The sequence below is a fragment of the Lytechinus pictus genome, chromosome 5 (genome assembly GCF_037042905.1).
Source record: "Lytechinus pictus isolate F3 Inbred chromosome 5, Lp3.0, whole genome shotgun sequence".
Lineage (NCBI taxonomy): Eukaryota > Metazoa > Echinodermata > Echinoidea > Temnopleuroida > Toxopneustidae > Lytechinus > Lytechinus pictus.
In genome coordinates, this window is record NC_087249.1 from 49222494 (window position 1) to 49245832 (window position 23339).

The 23339-nt window shown below is 34.1% G+C and overlaps 1 protein-coding gene across 1 annotated transcript; it reads left to right on the forward strand.

The window, feature by feature from the left end:
- The first annotated feature begins 11032 nt into the window (after positions 1 to 11032).
- LOC135154203 (UPF0462 protein C4orf33 homolog) lies at positions 11033 to 22108 on the forward strand. The gene is made up of 4 exons (XM_064099536.1): positions 11033 to 11085; positions 12235 to 12441; positions 13958 to 14015; positions 22045 to 22108. Exons 2-4 carry the CDS (start codon positions 12240 to 12242, stop codon positions 22106 to 22108), a joined length of 324 nt encoding a protein of 107 aa, XP_063955606.1. The 5' UTR covers positions 11033 to 11085; positions 12235 to 12239.
- The last annotated feature ends 1231 nt before the right edge of the window (positions 22109 to 23339 follow it).

Here is a 23339-nt window from a genome sequence, read left to right on the forward strand (position 1 = left end):
TCCGAAACGGCAGATTTTTCAGTCTTAAAGGGGAATCCAGCCTTGGCCATAAAATGTTGTGTTGGGAAGGAGAAAAATAAATTAAACAGAATGGAGTAAGTTTGAAAGAAATCGGACAAGCAATAAGAAAGTTATAGCTGCTTTAAAATTAAGATCACTAATACTATGTAGATTTCAAATTGGCAACTGAGTAAGTAAATTATGACAAGGGGCAAGGACAACTTTCCCATAGGCCATGTACTTTATTATCAGAGATTTGTGGTTTTCTCCTAAGTACCCATTCCCCTGGGGCAGTAATCTAAATATAACCCAGGTAGTATATTGTTTTATGTCCTCATGAAAGAAAAATATAATTTGAAATAAAACTTTTGGGAAAAATGACATTTTAGCCAAAATATGTATTGGAGTACATGGGAGAGTAGTCCTTGCCTTACATCACTATGACATCCCATATGCGGCCAATTTGAAGTCTCCATGGGTATAGTGATTACCAATATTTACAACTTTTAAAAATTCATAACTTTCTTGTTGTTTGTCCAATATTGTTCAAACTTTCACCTATCAACTTGTCTGAATTTTCTTTTCCTTATAAAAAGAAGTTTTTATTTGGGTTGGATTCCCCTTTAACTTAAGTCAAGTTTCAGAATACAGGCTACACGGTCAGTATTTTCGTGTCTCGTGATATTCTTCTGTCCAAACATGACTGATAAACTCATAAAACTTGGTGACAGTAATGAATATTAATAAACTGAATATGTATTTGAATCATGGTTTAAATTCATCACGCTTCCAGAGAAATCACAACAATCGATAACCCCCCCCCCCCCCTGGAGTTTTAAAGTTTTGGAAACTTGCTCTGGTAATTTAGAATTACCACACATGTATTTGAGCACATGGGACTACATAAAGTCTACAACTATGCAGTTCACCAGCTTGTCTTATCTGTGAAAATTAATCCCCTTTTCTCTGTTTCCACTGTCGTCCCGATTAGTGCAATCATACGCGGCACAGGACGGCATCTTTAACTTTGTATCAGGTATAAATTCACATTGAAAAGTGCTGTAATAAGATTTGATCTGGTAAGTATAATTAAGAATTTACACTATTGCCGTGAACCAGACTACTTCGATTTGGGCTTTTTGGGGGAACTCGGCGTGCGGAGGTACCAACTTCCGGTGCTTCAACACGGAATAGGCCAATCAGCGTTATTGTTCCCATCCAGATAGTGGAGAGATCAGTGATTCTATCTGACAGTTACTACATTACTCGAACTCAGCCAATCAAAATCAAGGAAAGCTGTCAGCTCTGACAACTTCCTTGTGGGACCAAAAATGTTGAAGAAACACTCCCCAGGATTTCATATCTTATACTTATAGGGCCTAGAGGTATAGTCTGCAGGCACAGACCCTGATTAAAACTTTGATAAATAAGTGGGTCTTCACACAAGACTAGCACATATCAAACTTGCCGTTTCAATTTCGGGGCGAGAGGGAATTCCGCATGCATGTCATTGTAGGCTGTACATTGAGACCCCTTAACTCAGCTGAAGGGTTTGCGCAGCAGACTAGATTTGATAATTGTCAACAAGCCAATGATGAAGGGACCCCAAAACTTAAATTTCATTTTGTTTGGCAAATTTCTTTTGGGGAAGTTTTCTGTCGATAAGAAATTACATCATTGTCTCTATAAAAAATTGACAAGTGGAAATAGGAGTCATCAATGATCTCTAGAGGGTACAGAACGTGGAGCCCATTGCTGTCCCTTGAATAAGAATTGCATTGGTAATTGGTGGATCATCCGAGGGGGGATAGCGAAATAGATAGATCTGCAAATGGTACAATGTACATTGCCATAAAATCCATATCATTATTCAATATCATTCATTTTCTTAATAACATCTTATTGCATTATACAAAGTTATTTAACTTTATACATACTGTACAATTGTCATCATTTCATAAATAATAATACTCAATAACACCACGCTTTTCCCAAATGGCCCGAAAGCCCTCACAATGTCAATTTACCTATAAAAAGCAAATACACAATGACAAACATATCAAATGAAGGCAGTTGTCTAAAACAAAAAAGATTAAATGATGTGTGTAAAGTTTAATAAATTACTTAAGTATGAGATAACCATTATCAGACACCACTAAAAGTACTTCAAATACATGTCATGTAGTCCTACATATCTTCATAGTGAATAGAAAATAAAAGCATCATGCCTATTTGTTTTCTTCATTTCAGTGATACAATATCTCCAAGGACATTCCTGTGTTAATTTTTCCCCAGATACAATAGAATGTACTCCGAAGCTGAGAGGCCTCTAATGGGTAGTACAGACGTCGTCGTATGTGAAGAGATACACAGAAGTGACATTTCAGACTGTTTCTACACTATACAGACGTACATGTATGACAGAGGAAGGCCTAACTCGCATACTTCAGGAAGCCAAGTGACTAGAAAGGTTTTTATATTGTTTTTGGATGATTAGGTATGTGCTCATGTGTAACAACACACTTTACTTTTAGTTTGTGAGAGGCTGGACAGATGTAGCAACACCAAGTAATCAGACATTGACTCAACAGATGATAAACCTTATTTAATATGTACAACATCAACATGTGGCTTTACCAGTATACTACATGTGGATATCTTGGAATCATATGAAAATAATCAAAATGAGTTTTGTTTTGTTTTCTTATCAATAGATTTTTACGCAGGGCTCCACACTAAACCCTTTTTACTACTGGTCCAACCTGTTCATGTCCGACCAGTAAATACCCAGTTTTTTCATTTTTTACTGGTCCGAATCTTAAATCTACTGGTTCCCTAAAATAAGGAAAAACATTAAAAAAGACTTTGAGATAATTTTTTTGTCTTTTATTGCCCCCCCCCCCCCAAAAAAAAAAAAAAAAAAAAACCCATACAAATAAACAGTAAACAACATTTCTCAATTTTGGAGAGCCATTTTTATCATTCACAAAAGAGGAGAAAATATCAATGGTATTAGTTTGATATATTTTTAACTGGTCATGTCGGTCGTCGGACCAGTAAATCTGGCTATTTCTGGAAAGTTACTGGCCCAACAGCAATTTTTACTGGTCTGAGACCGTCAGATCAGTGCCAGTGTTGCATGCTGCTTATTTCTACCTGATTTATTTTCCCTTCCATTCAATAATTTTGATATTGAATCATATCATACACCTTTTTTAGTCTTAAAAAAAAATAATCAAGTCAAGTGATGAATTGAATTCCAGATTTTATAATCAAATGTGGAACATGAGAGGAAACAACTTCAAGTTCTGTTAGGACGGAATCCTTGGAAACTTGGGTATATAATTCATATACTATATAAAAAAAGAGAACTTGTCCACAGTTCCAAGTGAAATCAACAAATTCACTGTCAGAATCATTCAAAACCAAGGACCAAATACAATCATTCATAGAAAATGAAAGCACAAGACATTCAGAGCAAATAGGGCACAGATAAATAACATACCAACCACTTTAAAAACATAAACGATAGTTTTAAGGGCAAAGTTTTTACCCCTGAACAAATAGATATTGTTAAAAAATATGAGGACATCATATCATCATTTGGTGATGCTAAGGGTAGTAGTGTCCTTAATGAACCCTTTACCATGTACGAATTGAGAATATCTTTAAAAAAATGTAAAGAGTCTTCTCCAGGTAAAGATGGCGTTGGGTATGAAGTATATAAAAATCTCTCACACAAAGGGAGAGTGATAATGTTAACTATAATTAATAGCATATGGGAAACAGGAATTGTTCCCCTCCAATGTAAGCATTGCGTCATAGTCCCAATATTGAAACCACACAAGGAAGCTACAGACGTTTCTTCCTACAGGCCTATCGCTCTTAATGACTGTTTCATCAAAATAGTTGAGAAAATCATCAAAGAAAGAATGGTATGGTTTACGGAAAAACATAGTTTGTTACCATCTTGCCACAGTGCTTTTAGAAAGGCAAGAAGCACAAAAGACAATATAACCCAACTTGAAAATGACATTCAAAAAAGTATTGGGAATAAAGAACATACCCTGGCCGTTTTCTTTGACATGGAGAAGGCTTATGATAGACTATGGAAGGAAGGCTTGATTTATAAACTTAATAAACTTGGTTTCCAAGGCAACATGGTCAAGTTCTTATGGAACTATTTAAGCGGGCGCTCTTTCCAGGTCAGGGCAAATAAGTACCTCTCAGTTATACAGGACATAGATGAAGGGCTACCGCAGGGTAGTTCCCTAAGTCCCGTCCTTTTCAATTTAATGTTGTCGGACATACCAATGGACGAATCTGTCAATATTTCTATATACGCAGACGACTGTGTTATATGGAAAAGTGGAAAAAACATTGATTTTCTAAAAAGAAAAGTACAAACCTATGTGAATATCCTAAATGAGTGGTTCAACAGATGGGGTTTTACCCTTTCTAAAGAAAAATCTGTTACTTTGCTTTTTAGTAACACTAACAAATGTGTACAGATTGAATTAGATGAGGTCCCCTTACCACAAAAGGACGAACATCTATTTTTAGGAGTAGTACTGGATAGAAAGTTAACATGGAGACCACATATAAATATGATTGTAACAAGAGCAAAAAAGAAAATAAATATAATGAAAAGACTAGTGGGAACTAAGTGGGGAAGTAGTTATAAAAGCCTTTTGACTTTTTATAAAGTGGTCATCAGGCCATTGTTGGATTATGCAGCAGAAGCATATGATTCAGCTCATGATCATGTGAAGAACTTCTTGTTGACTATTCAATACCAGGCTTTAAAATTGTGCACAGGGGCGTTGCCGGGTACCTCCCTGGAATCCTTACAGGTAGATACTGGTGAATTACCACTCGATCTGAGAAGATACATGCTTAGCAAGGTTTACAAAGCAAAAATAAGACAAAACGCCAAACACCCACTCCAATCTTCATTGAAGAACTGTTGGCAATTTGAATACGAAAAAAATAAGAAAGCACGAAAACCTTTTGGTTTGAGAGTTTTGGAAGATGAGATATACTACACAACTGAATCTTTTCAGTCTTATACACCCATGCCTCCTTGGCATCTCTCTCCACCAGAAGTGTCATTGAAGCTGCATGAGCTTGTATCCAAAAGTGATAACGTTTTTTATCAATATAACACAACTGTGGAGTATATTAATACAAAATGGAGAGAGAATCTCCATATTTACACTGATGGTTCTAGAGACCCGGTGCACGGCAATGCCTCTGCTTGTTTTTACGTGCCTGCTATGCGGGTAATTGAATGTAAAAGAATGCAAAATTTTACATCATCGTATAGATCAGAATTGGTCGCCATTGTTCTGGCATTGCAGTGGTTGGAAAATTTGAATGTTTATAATAAAGTGGTAATTTTTACCGATTCTCTGAGTGCTATTGAAGCAGTGAAGGAAAACAACGATGATAATTTCGTTAGAGAAATCATAAATACCGCTACTTGTCTAAAATATAAAGGTATATTGATTTGCTTAGAGTGGATTCCTTCTCACTGTGGGGTTAATGGAAACGAAACGGCTGACTTCTATGCAAAGGCAGCCCTAAAACAAGAAATAGAGATAAATAATGGTTTGAATACCCAAGAAACAAAAAAGGTTGTAAGAGTCCTTGCAAGAAATGAATGGCAGAAGAGATGGGACAAGTCAACTTCAGAATTAAGAAAATACCAGAAAGTTGTATCAGAAAAAACACCCTTTGATTATCTCTGCACAGACAAAAGTGGTGAAAAAATGATCCACAGATTACGTTTGGGAGGTTTGGGTTTGAATGACTTCCTTTTTAAGACGGGAAGACACACAACTGGAAAGTGTGATTTCTGCAATGAAAGAGAAACGATTTACCACTTCTTATATGTTTGCGCTAGATTTATAATTCAACGAGCCCTATTAATTGCTGAATTAAATGTTAACAATATCTCTGATGCGGAACGTAAAGTGGAGAATCTCGCAGTAAAGACCCAAAGTGCACTTATCAGATATTTCAAAAGGACTTATAGATTTCAATATGGTTGCCAGGATGGCAACCATTACAACAGGGTGTAGTCAAGACTTCGTGACCATAATACTTTTTCTGAGCAAGGTGTATATATAATATTATTCATCGATCTTGGGGGTAATTGTTTATGATGTAATCGATGATGTTTTCACCTAAATAGTCTATGTGTGCACCTTTCTTGTCACTTTCACTTTATCATATGGCCCTTGAATGTCAGTATTTACTCTACTGTAAATGTTTTTTTTTTTTTTTTTTTTTGTTAAAAAGTTTTTTTTTTAAATGTTGATATTGATCTGATCGATTTGACATAAATTTTCACCTGCGGAATTTTAAATGGAGTTCTACGAGGTATCGGATAGAGCGCCACCTGCTCACGTTTGAGAGACATAGGGAGTACAATTTGTTTGTACGCCTGAGACGCCCTCGAAATGTACCTCGAGCGGGCTTGTCAGGATAACGTACTAATATACAGGGCAGGAGAGGTGGTCTTGCACGATTTCCTAGGAACTTTTCTTTCCTATCTTTCCTTTACTTTTTTTAACTGATATAGATTGAACAAAGAAATTATTCTTTTTGAAAAAAAAGGGAAAGCAAATTTACAAGGCAACAATAGTCAAAACTGACTAGTTTGCCTATTTAAAATAACAACAACAACAACAACTGGGATACAGATGAGGGCTGGGGGGGGGGCTCCTCCCAATTTTTTATGACCAAGAAAAAAAAATGAAAGAAAAGAAAGAGAGAATGGTGAAATACGATATTATTTCTGAATATTATGTAAAATCTATCACAAAAATTGATTTTTGTAATAAAAATGTCAAAATTTTTGCTTGCTTGCTTCGCTCACTCGCAACTTTTTATAAATTTTATGCGATATGCCATATCTTATCACCTCAAAATTTTTGGCTCACTACGCCAAGTGCTGCATCATATTACAGAATACACATAAATACTATAGTTAAAGAGTTTAAACATTCATACAACCTTCAAATTGTCCATTATTTTAATCTTTTTCCAGACTTCAAATTCATTTTCTTTTAGTTTAGACAGAAAGACACTAAACATGTGTAGTGCTTTAAGGATGAAAACTAAACTTACAGCTCCTGACACTTTTTATTGTGTGATATAATATATATCTTTCGCTCTTATATTTTGCTGAGATACATGTAGAAAGGTCAAGCAAAATTTTTGGATACAATGTGAATGTGATTACAGATCCAACACTGCTCCAAACAAGCAGGAAATAAAGAAAAATGGCCAAATATATGATTGACCAAAGCTGTAGGTTTTAAAGTCTGGAATAGGAGAAACTTCCGTTCCTGCATACATGTATAACTCAGGTAACCGGGGGGGGGGGGGAGGCTGCCCCCCCCCCCCCTCTCAGCTCTCTGAGATGAAAATATCAATCATTTCAAAATTACAGAGCTCGATCTGTTTAATATGGAGAAAAATCTTATTTAGCTCTGTGATGAAAACACATTTCCAAATCACAGATTATAATATAAGAGAGATGCTGAATCGTTGACATATATAAAGAATTACAAATCGACTTGAATTTTGAAAAACAAATTAATTAGACAAGTTGTTTGTAGTTCATCATGCCATCAGGCATCATCTGACAAATCCACACAACTCTCGGACACTGGTTTACATTTATTATCACTCTCAACATTTCTTGCCTTTCACCACATCAATGATCAAGTACACGTTAAAGTCAAAGGCGTTATGGAAACGAGTTGGAATTGGCGTGTGCATGCCACTCGCGCCAGCAGCTCAGCCAAGCCCAAGGTCCCAGAGCTCCAGCTCCAGGCGCCGAAGAGGTGGGGGCAGGCTCACTCCATCTCCGGCATGGAGGTAAAAAGTACATTGGAATAGGCTTTAAGATGTAAACCTAGCTAAAACTTTAAATATAAGCTAATTAGATACAAAATATAGCTAGGGCGTAAGGGGAATATATAATTATCACACAAGATAAGAAGAAATACTTACTTACCCACGCTTTGAAATTACAGAACAGGAGATATTTAATAACACATTCCTGACTTTCTGAGCTACATGTATTGATCACCTCGATATATTTCGCTCTCGATCTGCTGTAGAGTGTATTGGTATACGGCAGCTAGAAGTGCGTGGTAGCTTTGTTGACAGGTGGTATTCCTGTGTTTTGGAGGACGCTTCGCGCTTCAATGAGCAACGTAAAAAAAGGTGTGCATGTGAATAGAATTTCCGTACTTCCAAAAGAAAAGAAAAGAGGGCGTGGCAAATAGGGGTGCATTTGCACGCAAATCGAAAGAAACCTGCAATCAATCATTGGAAGTCAATTCTTGATGAAGTCCGAAGGCGCGCGATTGACTACTGGCATAAATTAAGTCTAGTTTATGTATCTATCAATCGATGATGATTTCATCTGTAACTCGGAAAAATTACAATAAGATATTCTAAAACATTTTAGATGAGTTCATAACTTTATTTTATTCTCATCTTCATTTTTAGTTACTGCTTTAACACTGATTAAGGAGCACACGCATTATTATGATACAAAAAAAAGTATAAAAAGATATAGAAATTTTGAATATTCAGGCAATTTGAAGAATAATTGTGGCATTAAACTTGAACCAGACATATTTAAAATTCAAGGTTTGTTAATCCGAAAAGAAAATATGATTTCCGTTAATCCGCAAAAAAATAAGCTAGGTTTGTAATTCTGAGAGTCACAGAATGATTTTTGTTGAAATTTATTTTTTTTATTCTTTCTTTCTTTCTTTTTTTGTTTGTATGTTGATAAAACATTTCATACTAAAGAGTATCCATTTCAATAATCATGATTATGAATATGATGAAACAAATCTTCAGAAATTTTCAATAACATCTCAGGGTTCACATTGCAAAAAAAGGACTCCCATTATTGTGTTTGAACAACGACTGCCCCATTAATTTTAGTATGAAAATATATAATGAACACATGACATAACGAACCTTTTATGTCCTCCTTCATTCTTCGGACTCTATAGAACCTCTGGAAATAACAAACTTTATTTCATTTTCAGAATAATAAACAAGCAGAATTAAGGTGTAATTAAAAATCCAATACATTCAATTCAAGTAAACATTTATTTTCTTCCAATTGACATTTCATTCATTTTTTCATATAAATTATACAAATCAATAGTAAATTACAAGACAATTAATATATTTTCATTCTGCATATGGAAGAAGGGGGCTGTGTCGGTACGCCTATAGAATTCAAGTAGACTGGCTATATAAGTGGGGAGGGGTTTAATCCTTATATCTTTAGAAGGAAGGGCTGTCTGCTTGTATACGCTCTTATTTTGATATCATTATTTAAAATAAATCCAGGTCGGCTGTCAATCGTGTCCATCGAAATTTGGATTGAATTTAAAGCTAACACATTTGAATTCAATTCTTTTGAGGTTTAGAAGTTATTGAATTGAATTGATCGACTCACAGCCGATCTTTTTTAAAATCTCAGTCGTGCTTCAAGTAGAAAAGTATTCTCACGGATTTACTTCATTATACAGGATTGAACATTGTTAGAAAATCTAATCTACTGTTGGCTGAGGCTGAAGGAGGGTGTCGACGTTGGAGGGAATGGACAACCGCTCCGTATCATTTCTAAGTACCATTGGCGAAAACATAAAGAAAAAGAGGATGAAAAGAAATAAAGACAAACAGAGAAGAGGAAAAGAAAGAAAGATGAGCGCAAAAAGACAATTTTACTTGTTTAAGTCAATAGTCCCTATATTATTCAAGTGAAGAACATTAGATAGACCTAAACATACATGCAGGCCCTACTGTATTCATTTGGCCCATAAAGAATAGTGTTCAGGTCTTTGAAGTTTTGAGGTTTGTGATGTCACTCACGAGAGATTGCCTCAGGTGCCGATTTCTATCAGTTTTAACAGTAATCACTAAACGTTTAATTATGTAATCTATATAAAAGGGAATCCAACCGAATTTGTTCTGTTAAATTTATAAAAGAAACTGAAATAATTCAAAGAAGTTATATAGACCTATATACGTTTAAAATCAAGTCTATCCCACAAAAAAAATAAACAATACAGAAAAATAAAAAGAAAGCATATCGCTGAAAATTTCACCCAAATCGGATGAAAAATAAGAAAGTTATGACAATTCAAATTTTTCAGTTATTTACAATATTATAATTTATGCACAAGTCAGTGATATGCAAATGAGAGAGTCGATGATGTTCCTCATACTCACTACTTTCTTTTTTTATCGTTTGAATTCTACAATATTTCAATTTTTTACAGATTTGACAATAATTTAGGACCCCCTTGTTTGAACGACACAATGTAAAAACAACGGTATAATTACACATGTTCGGGGAAGAATATAACTTTGTTTCCCATAGCAAAGAGAAAACTTATGCAATGAAATACAAAAGAATGACGCCATCAGTCTCCTCATTTGCATACCAACCAGGATGTGAATATTTTGTTTGTGAAATTAAATATGTCCTAACTTTCTTATTTTACACCAGATTTCAATGAAATTGTCAAGGGGATGGACTTGCCCTTTCGTCTCGTTTTCATAAATAAGCTTGCTCTAAGCAAATTTGTTCATCTTATAGTAAAAACTTAGACTAAAAAATTATCTTTTCCATTAATTTCCATCCTTTGTTCGTTTCCTTTTGTATATATTCATATGTCATGTTTGTATGACGGTATGAATACAGAAAAAAGGAAGTTTCTACGTTTGTTCTTAGAAAAAATGAGCATACAGCAATCTGGATAAAGATTAATATAAAACACGCAAAAACACAAAACAACAACGAAACAAAAAGTGAATGGAGAAGCATCCAAACCAAAACCCGTCTACTTTATTTTTAACCATAATGACATGATAACTTTTATAATATTGGATGTATTAACCTTTTTCTTATACTACTAATCATTATAGGCCTATAGTCTTTTTATTCATTTTTAGTAATGATCAGCAGAGAATGGACAGCGCCCCCTTACCGTACCGGTACTCCAAAGCAGCTGCCTTCGGCTTCGGTGTCGTGTGGTAAGTGCGATTTCATTGAAATTCGTACCTTTTAATCTGTTTTTATGACTATAAAGACATTTTTAAAGTAAGAACCATATGATCGAAGTTGTTAGAATGAATAAATGATGAAAGATATTTTTAAATTGGTTCTTTTCCCATGATTTCGAGTTTCAAATTGTATTTATTGAATCACATAATACTACCGTACAGTCCCGTGTATGGTAAATAATGTTAATTAGGCACTGCACGGCACAGTCGATCACTGTTGATCAATCACATTCACACTAATTTCTGTATAATGATTATAAGTAATATTAAGAGAGCAATACATGCTTTTCTTATCCTAAGAATCTATGTTAGTATGAAATAATGCTCCTGATATATTTTAAGAAAATTGAAATTGATAGAATTCAATATTTTATATGGGGAGCTGCGCCTGTGATAAAAAAGAAAAGAAGAGAGTAAGATAAGGGGGAATGAATAACTAAACTGGATCTCTGGCTTTAGTAAGTTTAGACGTTGCAATACAGGTGTCTTCTCAACTGATCTTCCTTATTAAACTTGCTATAATAATAAACTTTTATGATTGTGGGCATCAACAGGAAGACAAGAAGATAGTGTGATGTCCTGAAATTTAAACATCCATAATTCATTCATTCTTTGATGGAATTTCGCAAAATCTTTATTATTTCAGTGCATATTTCTGATTTTCTTAAACCAACTTGACATGAGGGTGAATTTCCCCTTTTTAATAATCCCCTTCTCACAGAATTGTTCATCCAGTTTATCATCTCAAATTGAAGATTACCTTTAGGGGAAGAGTTACCGTCTCTCAAATTGAAAAAGATATACTGGTACATACATGTATATATGCAACGTTGAATAATATTATATAAAAAAACTTGTTTTTTATGTCATAAAGAGTGTATTATTTAAGGAAAATTTAGAATTAAAATGCATTGAGGGAACTTTCCACATTGGGTTAAATGTATTTATTCAGTGCTCACATATTATTTGAGAATTAATTTGATTTAATATATTTGGTAATAACTCTTTTAAAAATAGGGTTAGAAAGTTCTGATTCTATTTCTTCCATGTATGGAACTGACATTAATGAAATATGACATAAAGAAGATTATCTACTTTTTACAACACTCTAATTTTCAGAAAAAATGGTGGATCCTGGAGTAAGCTTCAGCATTGAGACACAGTGGGATGGAAGACTGGTAAACCATCCCACTCCAGTCAGGCTCTCTATGTCAAAGTCCAAAGAAGATGGTGGGATAAATCTAGAAGTTGTGGCACCATTCTATAATGATCCTGCACCTCCAGGTCCTGCTGGTAAACCTCAGTCTGGACTCTGGGATTATGAAGGTAGGATTTTTTTTCATTATATTTATAGTTTATATTATACAGATATTGCCTACCTAGAGTTTGAATATAACATTTCCTCTCCCCGACGGAGTTATATTTTCCCAAGGGATTATATTTTGCCCGAAGCGCGCAGCGCTAAGGGAAAATATTATCCCGAGGGAAAAATATAGCTTCGGAGGGGAGTTGAAATGCTATTTATTAAAACGATAGACCAGGCAATATCTGTTATATTATATAGTTTATGTGGATTCGCCATCAGAAATTGCATTCATCATCTGGCTCAAACCCGAAATTCTTGCTACAGCTCTGATCCATCTACGTCATAATAGATTTTTTTTGGAAAATACATCAAGCGCGTTCTTTATGCAATCGACGCGTTAACATTAGCGCGTACATCAAATAAACAATTACCTTGTTACGCAACTTGTATGCAGCGAGTGACGTCATTTTAGTGAATATAACGCCGCAATTGACAATACAACGCAGTATATTCCCTGAGGTGACGTCAAAACCTAGAATATAACAAATGCGATCCTCGCAGCTTTGGTCACGTGATGGCGTATTGACCTATCACTGATTCGAATTTACATAACCTATGTAATATAATCATGTATATAGGCAGAACAATAGAAAATTACTTGAGCAGACAACTCTGCAATTTACTACTGTAGTTTAATGTTTGAAATAATGAATGAGATGTGACAGAATAAATTTAAAGTGAAGAAAATATATTTCACATCAATATGCTATGAATCAACATATTTATTTCTTATATTAATTATGCCAGCAAAACCATTGATTGTATTTTATAATTCTGTATAATTATGTTCATGATCATGTTGTGTAATGTTCACTTGATTTTTACTGTTCTTATATTCTTTTAATTCATTTTGTAGCAAGAATTGTCAAATATATACAATTATCCATTAAAATGGACACAATAAATGAAATGTAGTAGTTTCTAGAGAATTTGAAATGATAATCAATGTAGAGATTCTGACTCTGCCATTTGGATTTATCTGTATGTTTAGACAGACAAGATGATTTTAAAGAAAGCACATATTTAGTTTGACTGATAATCAAGGACATAAATCTTTTTTTTTTCCAACTACCTACTAAATACTAAATGAGCCCACCAAACCTACTTTTTTATATATATATATATATATACTCCTACTTGTTTATTCATATACTTTATTATTTTGCCTACTTCTACTACTACTACTACTACTACTACTACTACTACTACTACTACTACTACTACTACTACTACTACTACTAACTACTACTACCACCACCACCACCACCACCACCACCACCACTACACTATATATTATTGCTAACACTACTACCTCCGAGTACCTCCACTACACTATATACTACTACTACTACTACTACTACTACTACTACTACTACTAATAATAATAGTAATAATACCAAGTACTACTGATAATTCAACTACTGTTTAATTACTAGATACTACTTTTTATGTCATACTCATATCCATTTATCCTAGTGGTGGAAGCCTTCTTTCTTGGATCAGATGAAACATATCTAGAGGTAGAACTTTGCCCGTAAGTAAAAGTTTTCAAATGATTCTGATATGTGTTCCATTTCTTGTGATGACTTTCATTCTCGGTGATAAAACACCAACTGTCCCACAACTGAATAACTTTTTGAATGTAGTTAATTGATCATGTGAAAACGTTTAAATTTTTTATAATCATATTAAGAATTATAACCATCAGTATTCTAGCTATACCCATCTTAGTGGTGGTCGCTATTTCACAGCATTACAAAGTAATTTTCAGGCCAAGTTGGTGGTCTTAAAGTCTAAAGTGGAGAAACATCAATGTAATAACAATCTAACATTCTTTGAAAATAATTAAGAATGTTTAATGTGAATTATGCTAATGAAACAAGATGGAAAGATGGAAATGAACTTAGTTTCCTCTTTGCAAGGAGTTAGTTTTGAAACACTTTTAATTTGAAATTAGTGGTGGATGGAAACAGTGTGTTTCATGATGAGTGGTGGGAGGAAATCTTTTCTGCCGGTTGGGCCGACCACTGCCGTCCATCCCTGTTAATATTTTCCCACATTAGGCCTAATCATGTCTTATTTAATAAAAAAATACTTAAAGGTCAAGGCCACCTCTGAAAAATGTTGATTTGAATCAACAGAGAAAAATCAGACCAGCATAATGCTGAAAATGTCATCAAAATTGGATGTAAAATAAGAAAGTTATGAAGTTTTTAAGTTTTGCTTATTTTTCACAATATAGTATTATGCACAATTTAGTCACATACAAATGAGAGAATCAAAGATGTCCCTCACTCACTAAGTCTTTTGTTTTTTATTGTGTGAATTATACAATATTTCAATTTTTACAGATTTGAAAATAAGGACAAACTTGACTAAACCACATAATGTTTAACAATGGTAATTCCACATGTTTAGGGAGAAATAAAACTTTGTTTCGCAGGACAATGAGTAGAAAATTTGAATATTTCATATAATAAAATACAAAAGAAAAAGTGAGTGAGTGATGTCATCAGTTCCCTCATTTACATACCGACCGGGATGTGCATATAACTATTATGTGTAATTAAGCAAAACTTAAAAATGTCATAACTTTCTTATTTTACATCCGATTTTGATGAAATTTTCAGTGTTATGCTCGTTGGATTTTTCTCTTTTTATTCAAATCAACTTTTTGTTGGGGTGGACTTGTCCTTTAAAAAGTATTCATTATCATTTCAAGTCTCATCCACAACCAAGAAAATTAAAACTTAACAGGGGATTATTAAAACTTATCTAGTGTCAAGAAGAGAGAAACGTCTCAAGACTACATGTATGTCCTACTCAAGTCCCATTCACATCTAAATTAAACATGTATTAAAACAGGAGATTAACTGTTCTTTCGTTGATTACATAAATGTTATTATTGTCTTCCTACTCAAGACTATCACTCCTCAATTAATTTTGTATTTTTAGCTGGAGATTAACCACATCTTGTATCGATCAGAGAAGGAGGATCTCCTTGTCCCTTACTCTAGCCCATTCACACCAAGAGTAAATTGATAGTTTAGCAGGAGATTAAAGTTTGTCTCACAGATTTCTAATGAAGTGGAGTATTACTTTGATGCCTTATACATCAATGTATGTTGGATGTGAGATTAAGTGAGCCATTTACTGCACATTTTTCAAGCCCTCAACGTGAAAAATAGTATTAATTGTCTCCTTATTTTAGTCCCATTCACACTGAGACATTTAAGCAGGAGACTAAATTTGTCTCATTTAAATCAGGGAGGAAAATCTTCATTACATTACCTCCCACTCAAGTCCCATTCGCACTCAAAGAGCCCCACCTTCTCAATTATTCTCAATCTCTTGATCTTGCCTGGCCCCTTGCTCGAAAGAAGCCTTAAAATACACCACTTTAGGGCTGCTTTCATAAGCAAAGGTTTTCAAAATACAGCCATATGCCGTTGAGTCGATCTGATGTTCGAACTAATTAATCCTTAGGATTAAGACCGATCCAAAGAAGATCAAAGTAATTTTCAATGAAGTGAAGTGTATAGGCTATATATTAAAGATGAGTAGACTATTAATATATGTTGGATATGAGTTTTAGCTATTATAATAACAAGTTTTCATAGCCCTCATCCTTGTGGGTATTATGCCTCACCACTGAGAAAGTTTCATTTGTGTAATAATAGTATCATTATCATCATTCCTTATTATTGTTATTATGAAAAGGAATAATGATGATGATTATGATATAATTATAATAATAATCATAGTAATAATAATAATAATAATGATAATGATAATAATAATAATAATAATAATAATGATAATGATGATAATGATAATGATAATAATAATAATAATAATAATAATAATAATAATAATAATGATAATGATAATGATAATGATAATGATAATGATAATGATGATAATAATAATAATAATAATTATAATAATGATAATAATAATAATAATAATGATAATGATAATGATAATAATAATAATTATTATTATTATTATAACGATAATAATAATACTAATACTACTACTAGTACTAATAAGGAAAATAATTCCACACAGACATTGGTCAGCTAGTGGATTTCAAAACACTTCTGCAAAATTATTTTGCCTTAACTAATTTCATGGTATTTTGAAAAAGAGAGGAATTGTCTTTTTTGTTGCACTTGGCTAAAGTGAGAATGCACCTTAAAGATGTTGGTTGATTGGTCATTACAATAGTTGTTTTACTTAACCTACATGTACTTCCTCTGGAAATATTATGATGATAGTAATTGTAATATTCCAAGTTTATGTGGCCCTTGGTATATCAAAACAACCTCTCCTTTAATACTCTTTATCATTTAGAATGGGAACATTTAGTAGTCAATGGCTTAAGAATGGCCTCCATTATCGTTAGGGCATTTTAAATCCACATACATGTATAGATATATACATACAACTGTGTAATTCTTTCACGATTATTTATGACCATTGATAATCAATTACTCATCAATTTGAATCACATTCTTTGGGAAATGTTATATCAAACTATGAATATAGCCTCACTATTAAATGTTCAAAATGGCACCTTGCCACATTTAAATGAATCCTATAATATTGAAATAATCATCTAATTAGTTGCTTTTATGATATAACTGGGAACCCAAATAAAAAGCTGTTATAAAAGGAAACAAAATATAAAGAGAAGTAGATTGCTAAATGTGTGAACAAATGTGGACAAAAAGTAAGAAAGTTATGATTTATGAAATTGGAATAAGGTTAATTATTTTATCATTTCAAATTGGCCACATAAGTGATGTCGCTGTGATACAGGGTAATTAAGGACAACCTCTCCATTTTATACTGAAATTTAAGCAAACGGTCCGCCACTGCCGAGCGAGGAAGTGAAGTGACCGAGCAGAAAATTTTTCCTTTTTAAGCATATTTGTTTGGATTAAAAAAACATTTTCAAATGAATAAGGAGAAAAAACAACAGCATTGAGATAACATTTCTCCTCAGGCTCGCTGAACATATGAGCATACAGCCATGCTTAACTTGGCCCTAGCTCACAGGAACATCTTACATTACTCTCATCTTGATTAGAATTAAAAGGATTTTGAAAGAAAAACAAACTAAGAAGGAATAACAAACCACCTTCATGAATAATATGCTACCTTGCTCTTGTGGTGTAATTGATGGGCTTAATTAGATTTTATTTCCAAACAAAGAGACTTAATCAGCTAATTATAAAGTGTGAACACCCTTGTTGGTTTTAATTGTGTCTAGTCCTAGAGTCATGAAACTACGTGATGAATAGATCTAAATTATGCGGCAGTCAGAATGACATGATTTGATGGAACCCCCTCAAAATCCCCTCAAAAAAAAGAAATTTCTGTTATATGTGAAGAGATACTAGTAGGCTAATCTGAATCAAATTGACTGCAATTATTATAGACTTGTTGGCCGGAATTCACAAAGCTGGTTTAACTTTGGATAATTAAACCATGGGTCAAGTTAGGTAATCAGTGATTTAACCCAGAGAGCATTGCACAAAAGATAACCCATTAACCAAGTCAACTCAGGGGTCAAATAGCTCCATGGCGTGAAATCATGCAATTTAACACATGGTTTAAATACTTACTCCACTTTCATAAATTCATGCCCTTACAAGTAGTTCCAGGCTCAGAGTCAACAAGATCAATACATTTGGGAGTAGGGAATTTTGGGTATAGATTAAATTTTTAAAAACTTGATTTTGGTCAATGTATAGGGTATATAGTAATAAGCGTGAACATAATATAGATATACACTTTTCAGTGACATTTTACTTCTTAGGAGTCAACAAGAAAAATAAATATTTGGTCATGAATAAAAGAGTATCACAGTGGTAGAATGTGCTCATCAAGGAATAAATTATATATCTTTTCAGATATTTGTGTGAAAGGAGATCAACACCCCAACAAAAAGTGGATTTGAATAAAAAGAGAAAAATCCAACAAGCATAACTCTGAAAATTTCATTAAAATTGGATGTAAAATAAGAAAGTTGGATGACATTTTAAAGTTTCGCTTAATTTCACAAAACAGTTATATGCACATCCTGGTCAGTATGCAAATGGGGGAACTGATGACATCACTCACTCACTATTTCTTTTGTATTTTATTATATGAAATATGAAATATTTTAATTTTATCCTCATTGTCCTGTGAAACAAAGTTTTATTTCTCCCTGAACATGTTGAATTACCATTGCTTAACATTTTATGGTTCATTCAAGTTGGTCCTCATTGTCAAATCTGCAAAAATTGAAATAATGTATAATTCGAACAATAAAAAACAAACGAAATAGTGAGTGAGGGACATCATCGATTCTCTCGTTTGCATACAGTGACTAAATTGTGCATTTAACTATTTTGTTAAAAAGCGAAATTACAAAATGTCATAACTTATTTTACCTCCAATTTTGATGAATTTTTCAGCGTTATGCTAGTTTGTTTTGTCTCTATTTATTCAAATCAAGATTTTGTGGGGATGGACTTGACCTTTAACCGATACATGTATCCTGATTACTGATATTGTGGATACTTCTCAGTTTTGCTTCAGGGTGGTATGATTATGTTGCATATTTCCATTCCAATTCTTTGACTTGTTTTACAAGAAAATATTTGAATAATTCTTTATTTGAAATTGTTGCAAATATGCATGTGCAGTATTACATGAATATTTAGCATGAAGTATTAATTGAAATTGTTTGATCAAGTAAAAATGTGTAAACACTACCTCATTACATTATTTGCAAGATATAGCATACAGTATTGAGTTTGATTTTTGTTTGCCTTGTAAAGCAATGAAATTCACATTCAATAAGATCCTCCAAACCCATCTGCCAGAATCTGATGATCTGTAGCTATATCCCAGCCATGGCGTAATTTCCTTCAGCAAGAAATTAATCCACATTGTGCTGCACTCAACCCAGGCAAGGTGAATATGTACCCGGCAGGATTAATTCCTTGAATGCACTGAGCGCTGAAAGGCAGCTCGAGCTAAAGCCGGGGTAATAATGACAATAAACAATGCGCCTCATATTAGAATATTTCTAGATAGATGGCACTTTATAAGTGCCTATTATTATTCTTATTATTATATGGTTCCATGACATTTGCTCTGCCGACAACTGCTCCAATGTCAATTCCATACACTAAAGGAAACACCAACTTAAACTTCACTCAAGGGTTCATTACCATCCTGCCTATGGGGAATCTACAGGTAGGACTATGCCGCCAATGCTGTACACAGTTTAAAAAATCATTAAAATATCACTTTTGTGACCAAAAATACTAATTTCCATACAGTTGCAATTTATTTTTCATTAGTAACTTGGGAGTAATTTTTGTATTCACCAGAACGCTCGAAAACTTGAATTTTTGGCATATTTTTGTGTACGCCCTCTATTGGTGGAAAGTAATATGGCAAGACAATTGTCATTTTTCAATCTATATTTTTAATTAAGAAAAAATAATTTAAAGAATCAAATTTACTTAAGAGCCAAGTTTTATGATGAATAGCTGTAATGGAAACTGACAGTGACAAAAATCGAGCATTTGTCCCAAAGAAAAAGAGAAAATAAGCCAAACATTGCCAACCTTATTCCACCACACAGGGAGTAGTAACAGAGAACAAGGTTATATCATAACCTTGTTCATAGAATGAGTGCTTTAACCCTGGATTCAAAACTAAGCCCTATCCTAAACCCAACCCTAAACCTATAAACATGAAACCCTATTACAAGTTTCCAACCCTAACCCTATATCTTGGACGAAATAAAGCCCAGAGCGATTGTCGCCAGAGCAGATGTCGTGCCACCAGCTATAATATATTCAGCGGCTTAGTTTCTTGGTGTAAATGGAGCTTGATTGAACTTGAATCAAAGAATTCTGCAGTCCATGGGCTAAGTTCTTGACGTGAATGATTGTGCTGTAAACTCTTGAATAAAAGAATTCAGCTGTCAGTGGCTTATGTTCTTGGTGTACATGAAGCTAAGATTGGGCTAAAATCAGCAGTTAGTGGCTTAAGTTTTGGGTGTGGATGGAGCTATGATTGGTTTGAATCAAATAATTTATAGTCAGCGGCTTAAATACATGTTTGAACAGAGCAATGATTTGGCTTGAATCATATAATTCAGCAGTCAGTGGCTTAAGTTTTTGACCCAGGGGGGCCACATGGAAGTGCCCCCCCCCCCCCCGGGTTCTTGATGTGAATGAAGCTATGATTTGGGCTTGAATCTAAGTGTCACTTAACTTTAAATTCTTGATGTGAATGGGGCTAAGATTGGGCTGCAGTGTGGATAATTGTTTTGAATAGGAAGGAAATAACTTGATTACCTGTGCTAGACTTCTCTCTGTCACCATGCATCATACGCATAGGTGAATTTCTCAGGTAACTATTCCAAGACAGAGTTTGAAGTTAAACAGGTTCATGTCCTTTCCCTCATATTATCTAGAAATATTTTAAGTAGTGTCAGATTTATTTTGATCCAGATGCAAGTCAGAATTTCATTTTTTTAAAACTTTGTTTACTTGTAGTGCATCTGTAATAATCATGCTTATGCTTAAATTAAAGTGTTATTGCCAACCATTTCTAGGAATTTTTAAGAGTTCAGACCGTCTAATTATGAGACTTATTGCAAAATGTAAATTATACTTACCGGTAGTTTGTTTTAGGTTTATTTCATGTTTTTATACACCCGTCCTACATGACGAATTATGGTATCACACTCGGTGTCCATCAGTCTGTTAACTTTTCTTTGTGAATGCGATAACTTCAGTTTGAATTAACCTTTAGAGGCTCATATAATTTTGTGTGTATAATACTAGCATGGATCCCAGGAAGCCTATTGATTTTAAGGTAAAAAAGGTCAAAGGTCGAGGTCACAGTGACATGTTTTCATCTTACCAGTCTAAAGTCCTTGTAAATCCGATAACTTTAGTTTAACTTAACCTAGGCTTATCTAATTTTAGTGTGTATGATAGTAGCATGGATCCCAGGAAGCCTTTTGATTTTGAGGTCAAAAGGTCAAAGGTTAAGGTCACAGTGACATGCTTTCATCTTGCCCTTCTGCTGTCCTTGTAAACGCGATAACTTCAGATTAACTTAAAATAGGCTCATATAATTTGGTGTGTATGATACTAGTGCATGGATCCCTGGAATCTATTGATTTTGAGGTCAGAAGTCAAAGGTGAAGTCGCCACCTTTCACTTTTCTTTTGCTTGACCAATAACTCCATTTTCTGCGTTACAGGCGGGCGTATTATGTGCTCGCCCCAGCGACACTCTTGTTATTTGATACCTTTAATGTGACCAAAGTTGTTTACCCTTAGTACCCCTTTGACAATTGCTGATACACTTTTCCTTCATCCCTTCATACTTTTCATATGCTGTGTCAAAATCAATTCAATATCCTGAGTGATTTTCTCATGGTATTTCTTCTGCACATTTTAATAGACTTTCATGTTTATGATTTTCTATGATTTGTATTTATGTGATTTTATTTATTTATTGTCTTTTTGGCTTCAGGCATGGTCAGCATCTTGTATTACGTCTCCACGGAGTGAGAAATATTATTGAGGTGAGTGAATGATTATTTTCATACACTATTGTTGGGACATGTGGGAAATATAATACATGTAGAACTCATTTATGATTTCAGTTGTGTCCATCCGATGAAAAGGTATTTACTTCTATTTGCAATCTTTTTAAAGATGCGTTGGTGCTTGCAGGGATCCAGAATTATCCAGAAGCCAAAGGATTCATGAGTGGACAACTCCCTGGCCCGTATTCTGATAGCAGGTTTAACTTAAACTCAGGTTTAAAGTTGTGGTTAAAGTGTGGATAGCCAATTGTTACATAAATCGCTAACAGTAGAGGTAGCATACTTCAGCTCATTTGGCTCTCAAATCATTCATAATTGTCTAGCAAGTATAAATAGATGATTGTCTTCACCATCGATGAATCAGGAAAGAGCACAGTAAACATAAGAAACATACAACTTACTAAAAATATTGATACTTTTGGCTTCCCATACTTAAACCACAACTTTAAACCTGAGTTTAAGTTAAACCTGCTATCAGAATACGGGCCCCTGTGTTGAGCCGGGATAGACCAACATGAAATCAACTAAAAGAACTTAAAAAGAAAAATTTTGTCAATTCATACATAAAAAAAAGCCCCCAGTAGAACTACATGTAAAATGATCAAGGATATAGTCAAGGCCGGCCTCGAGGCCATCTTTTACCGGCATTGACCTCGGCCTGAGTGACCTGTACAAAGTCTAGGGGAGAAAGATTTCTTCAGCAGCCTCGTGACCCGGAACTACAAGCTTCAACTACATTCCTATAGCAATAAACAATAATTAATGACTATAAGTATACTCGTTTTTAAAGTGCTTAAAACTTACTTTATAATAATAATAATGATCAGCATTTATATAGCGCCATCTATCTAGAAATATTCTATTCCAAGGTGCGATGTTATTATTATTACCCCGGCTTTAGCTCGAGCTGCCTTTCATGCATTCAAGGAATTAATCCTGCCGGGTACTCATTCACCTCACCTGGGTTGAGTGCAGCACAATGTGGATAAATTTCTTGCTGAAGGAAATTATGCCATGGCTGGGATCTCTAAGTTTATCTTTATCTCTAAGTGTCTATTCTACGATAGTACAGCATAACTACCCTGCCTTTAGCAGATCAGCTGTTACAGGCTTCTGCATTTCAAGAAATACATTCCTGCCAAAACAGTATTTACCTCACCTGGGTCAAGAGCAGCACAAGATGGATAAATTTCCTGCTGAAGGAAATAACACCTTGGCT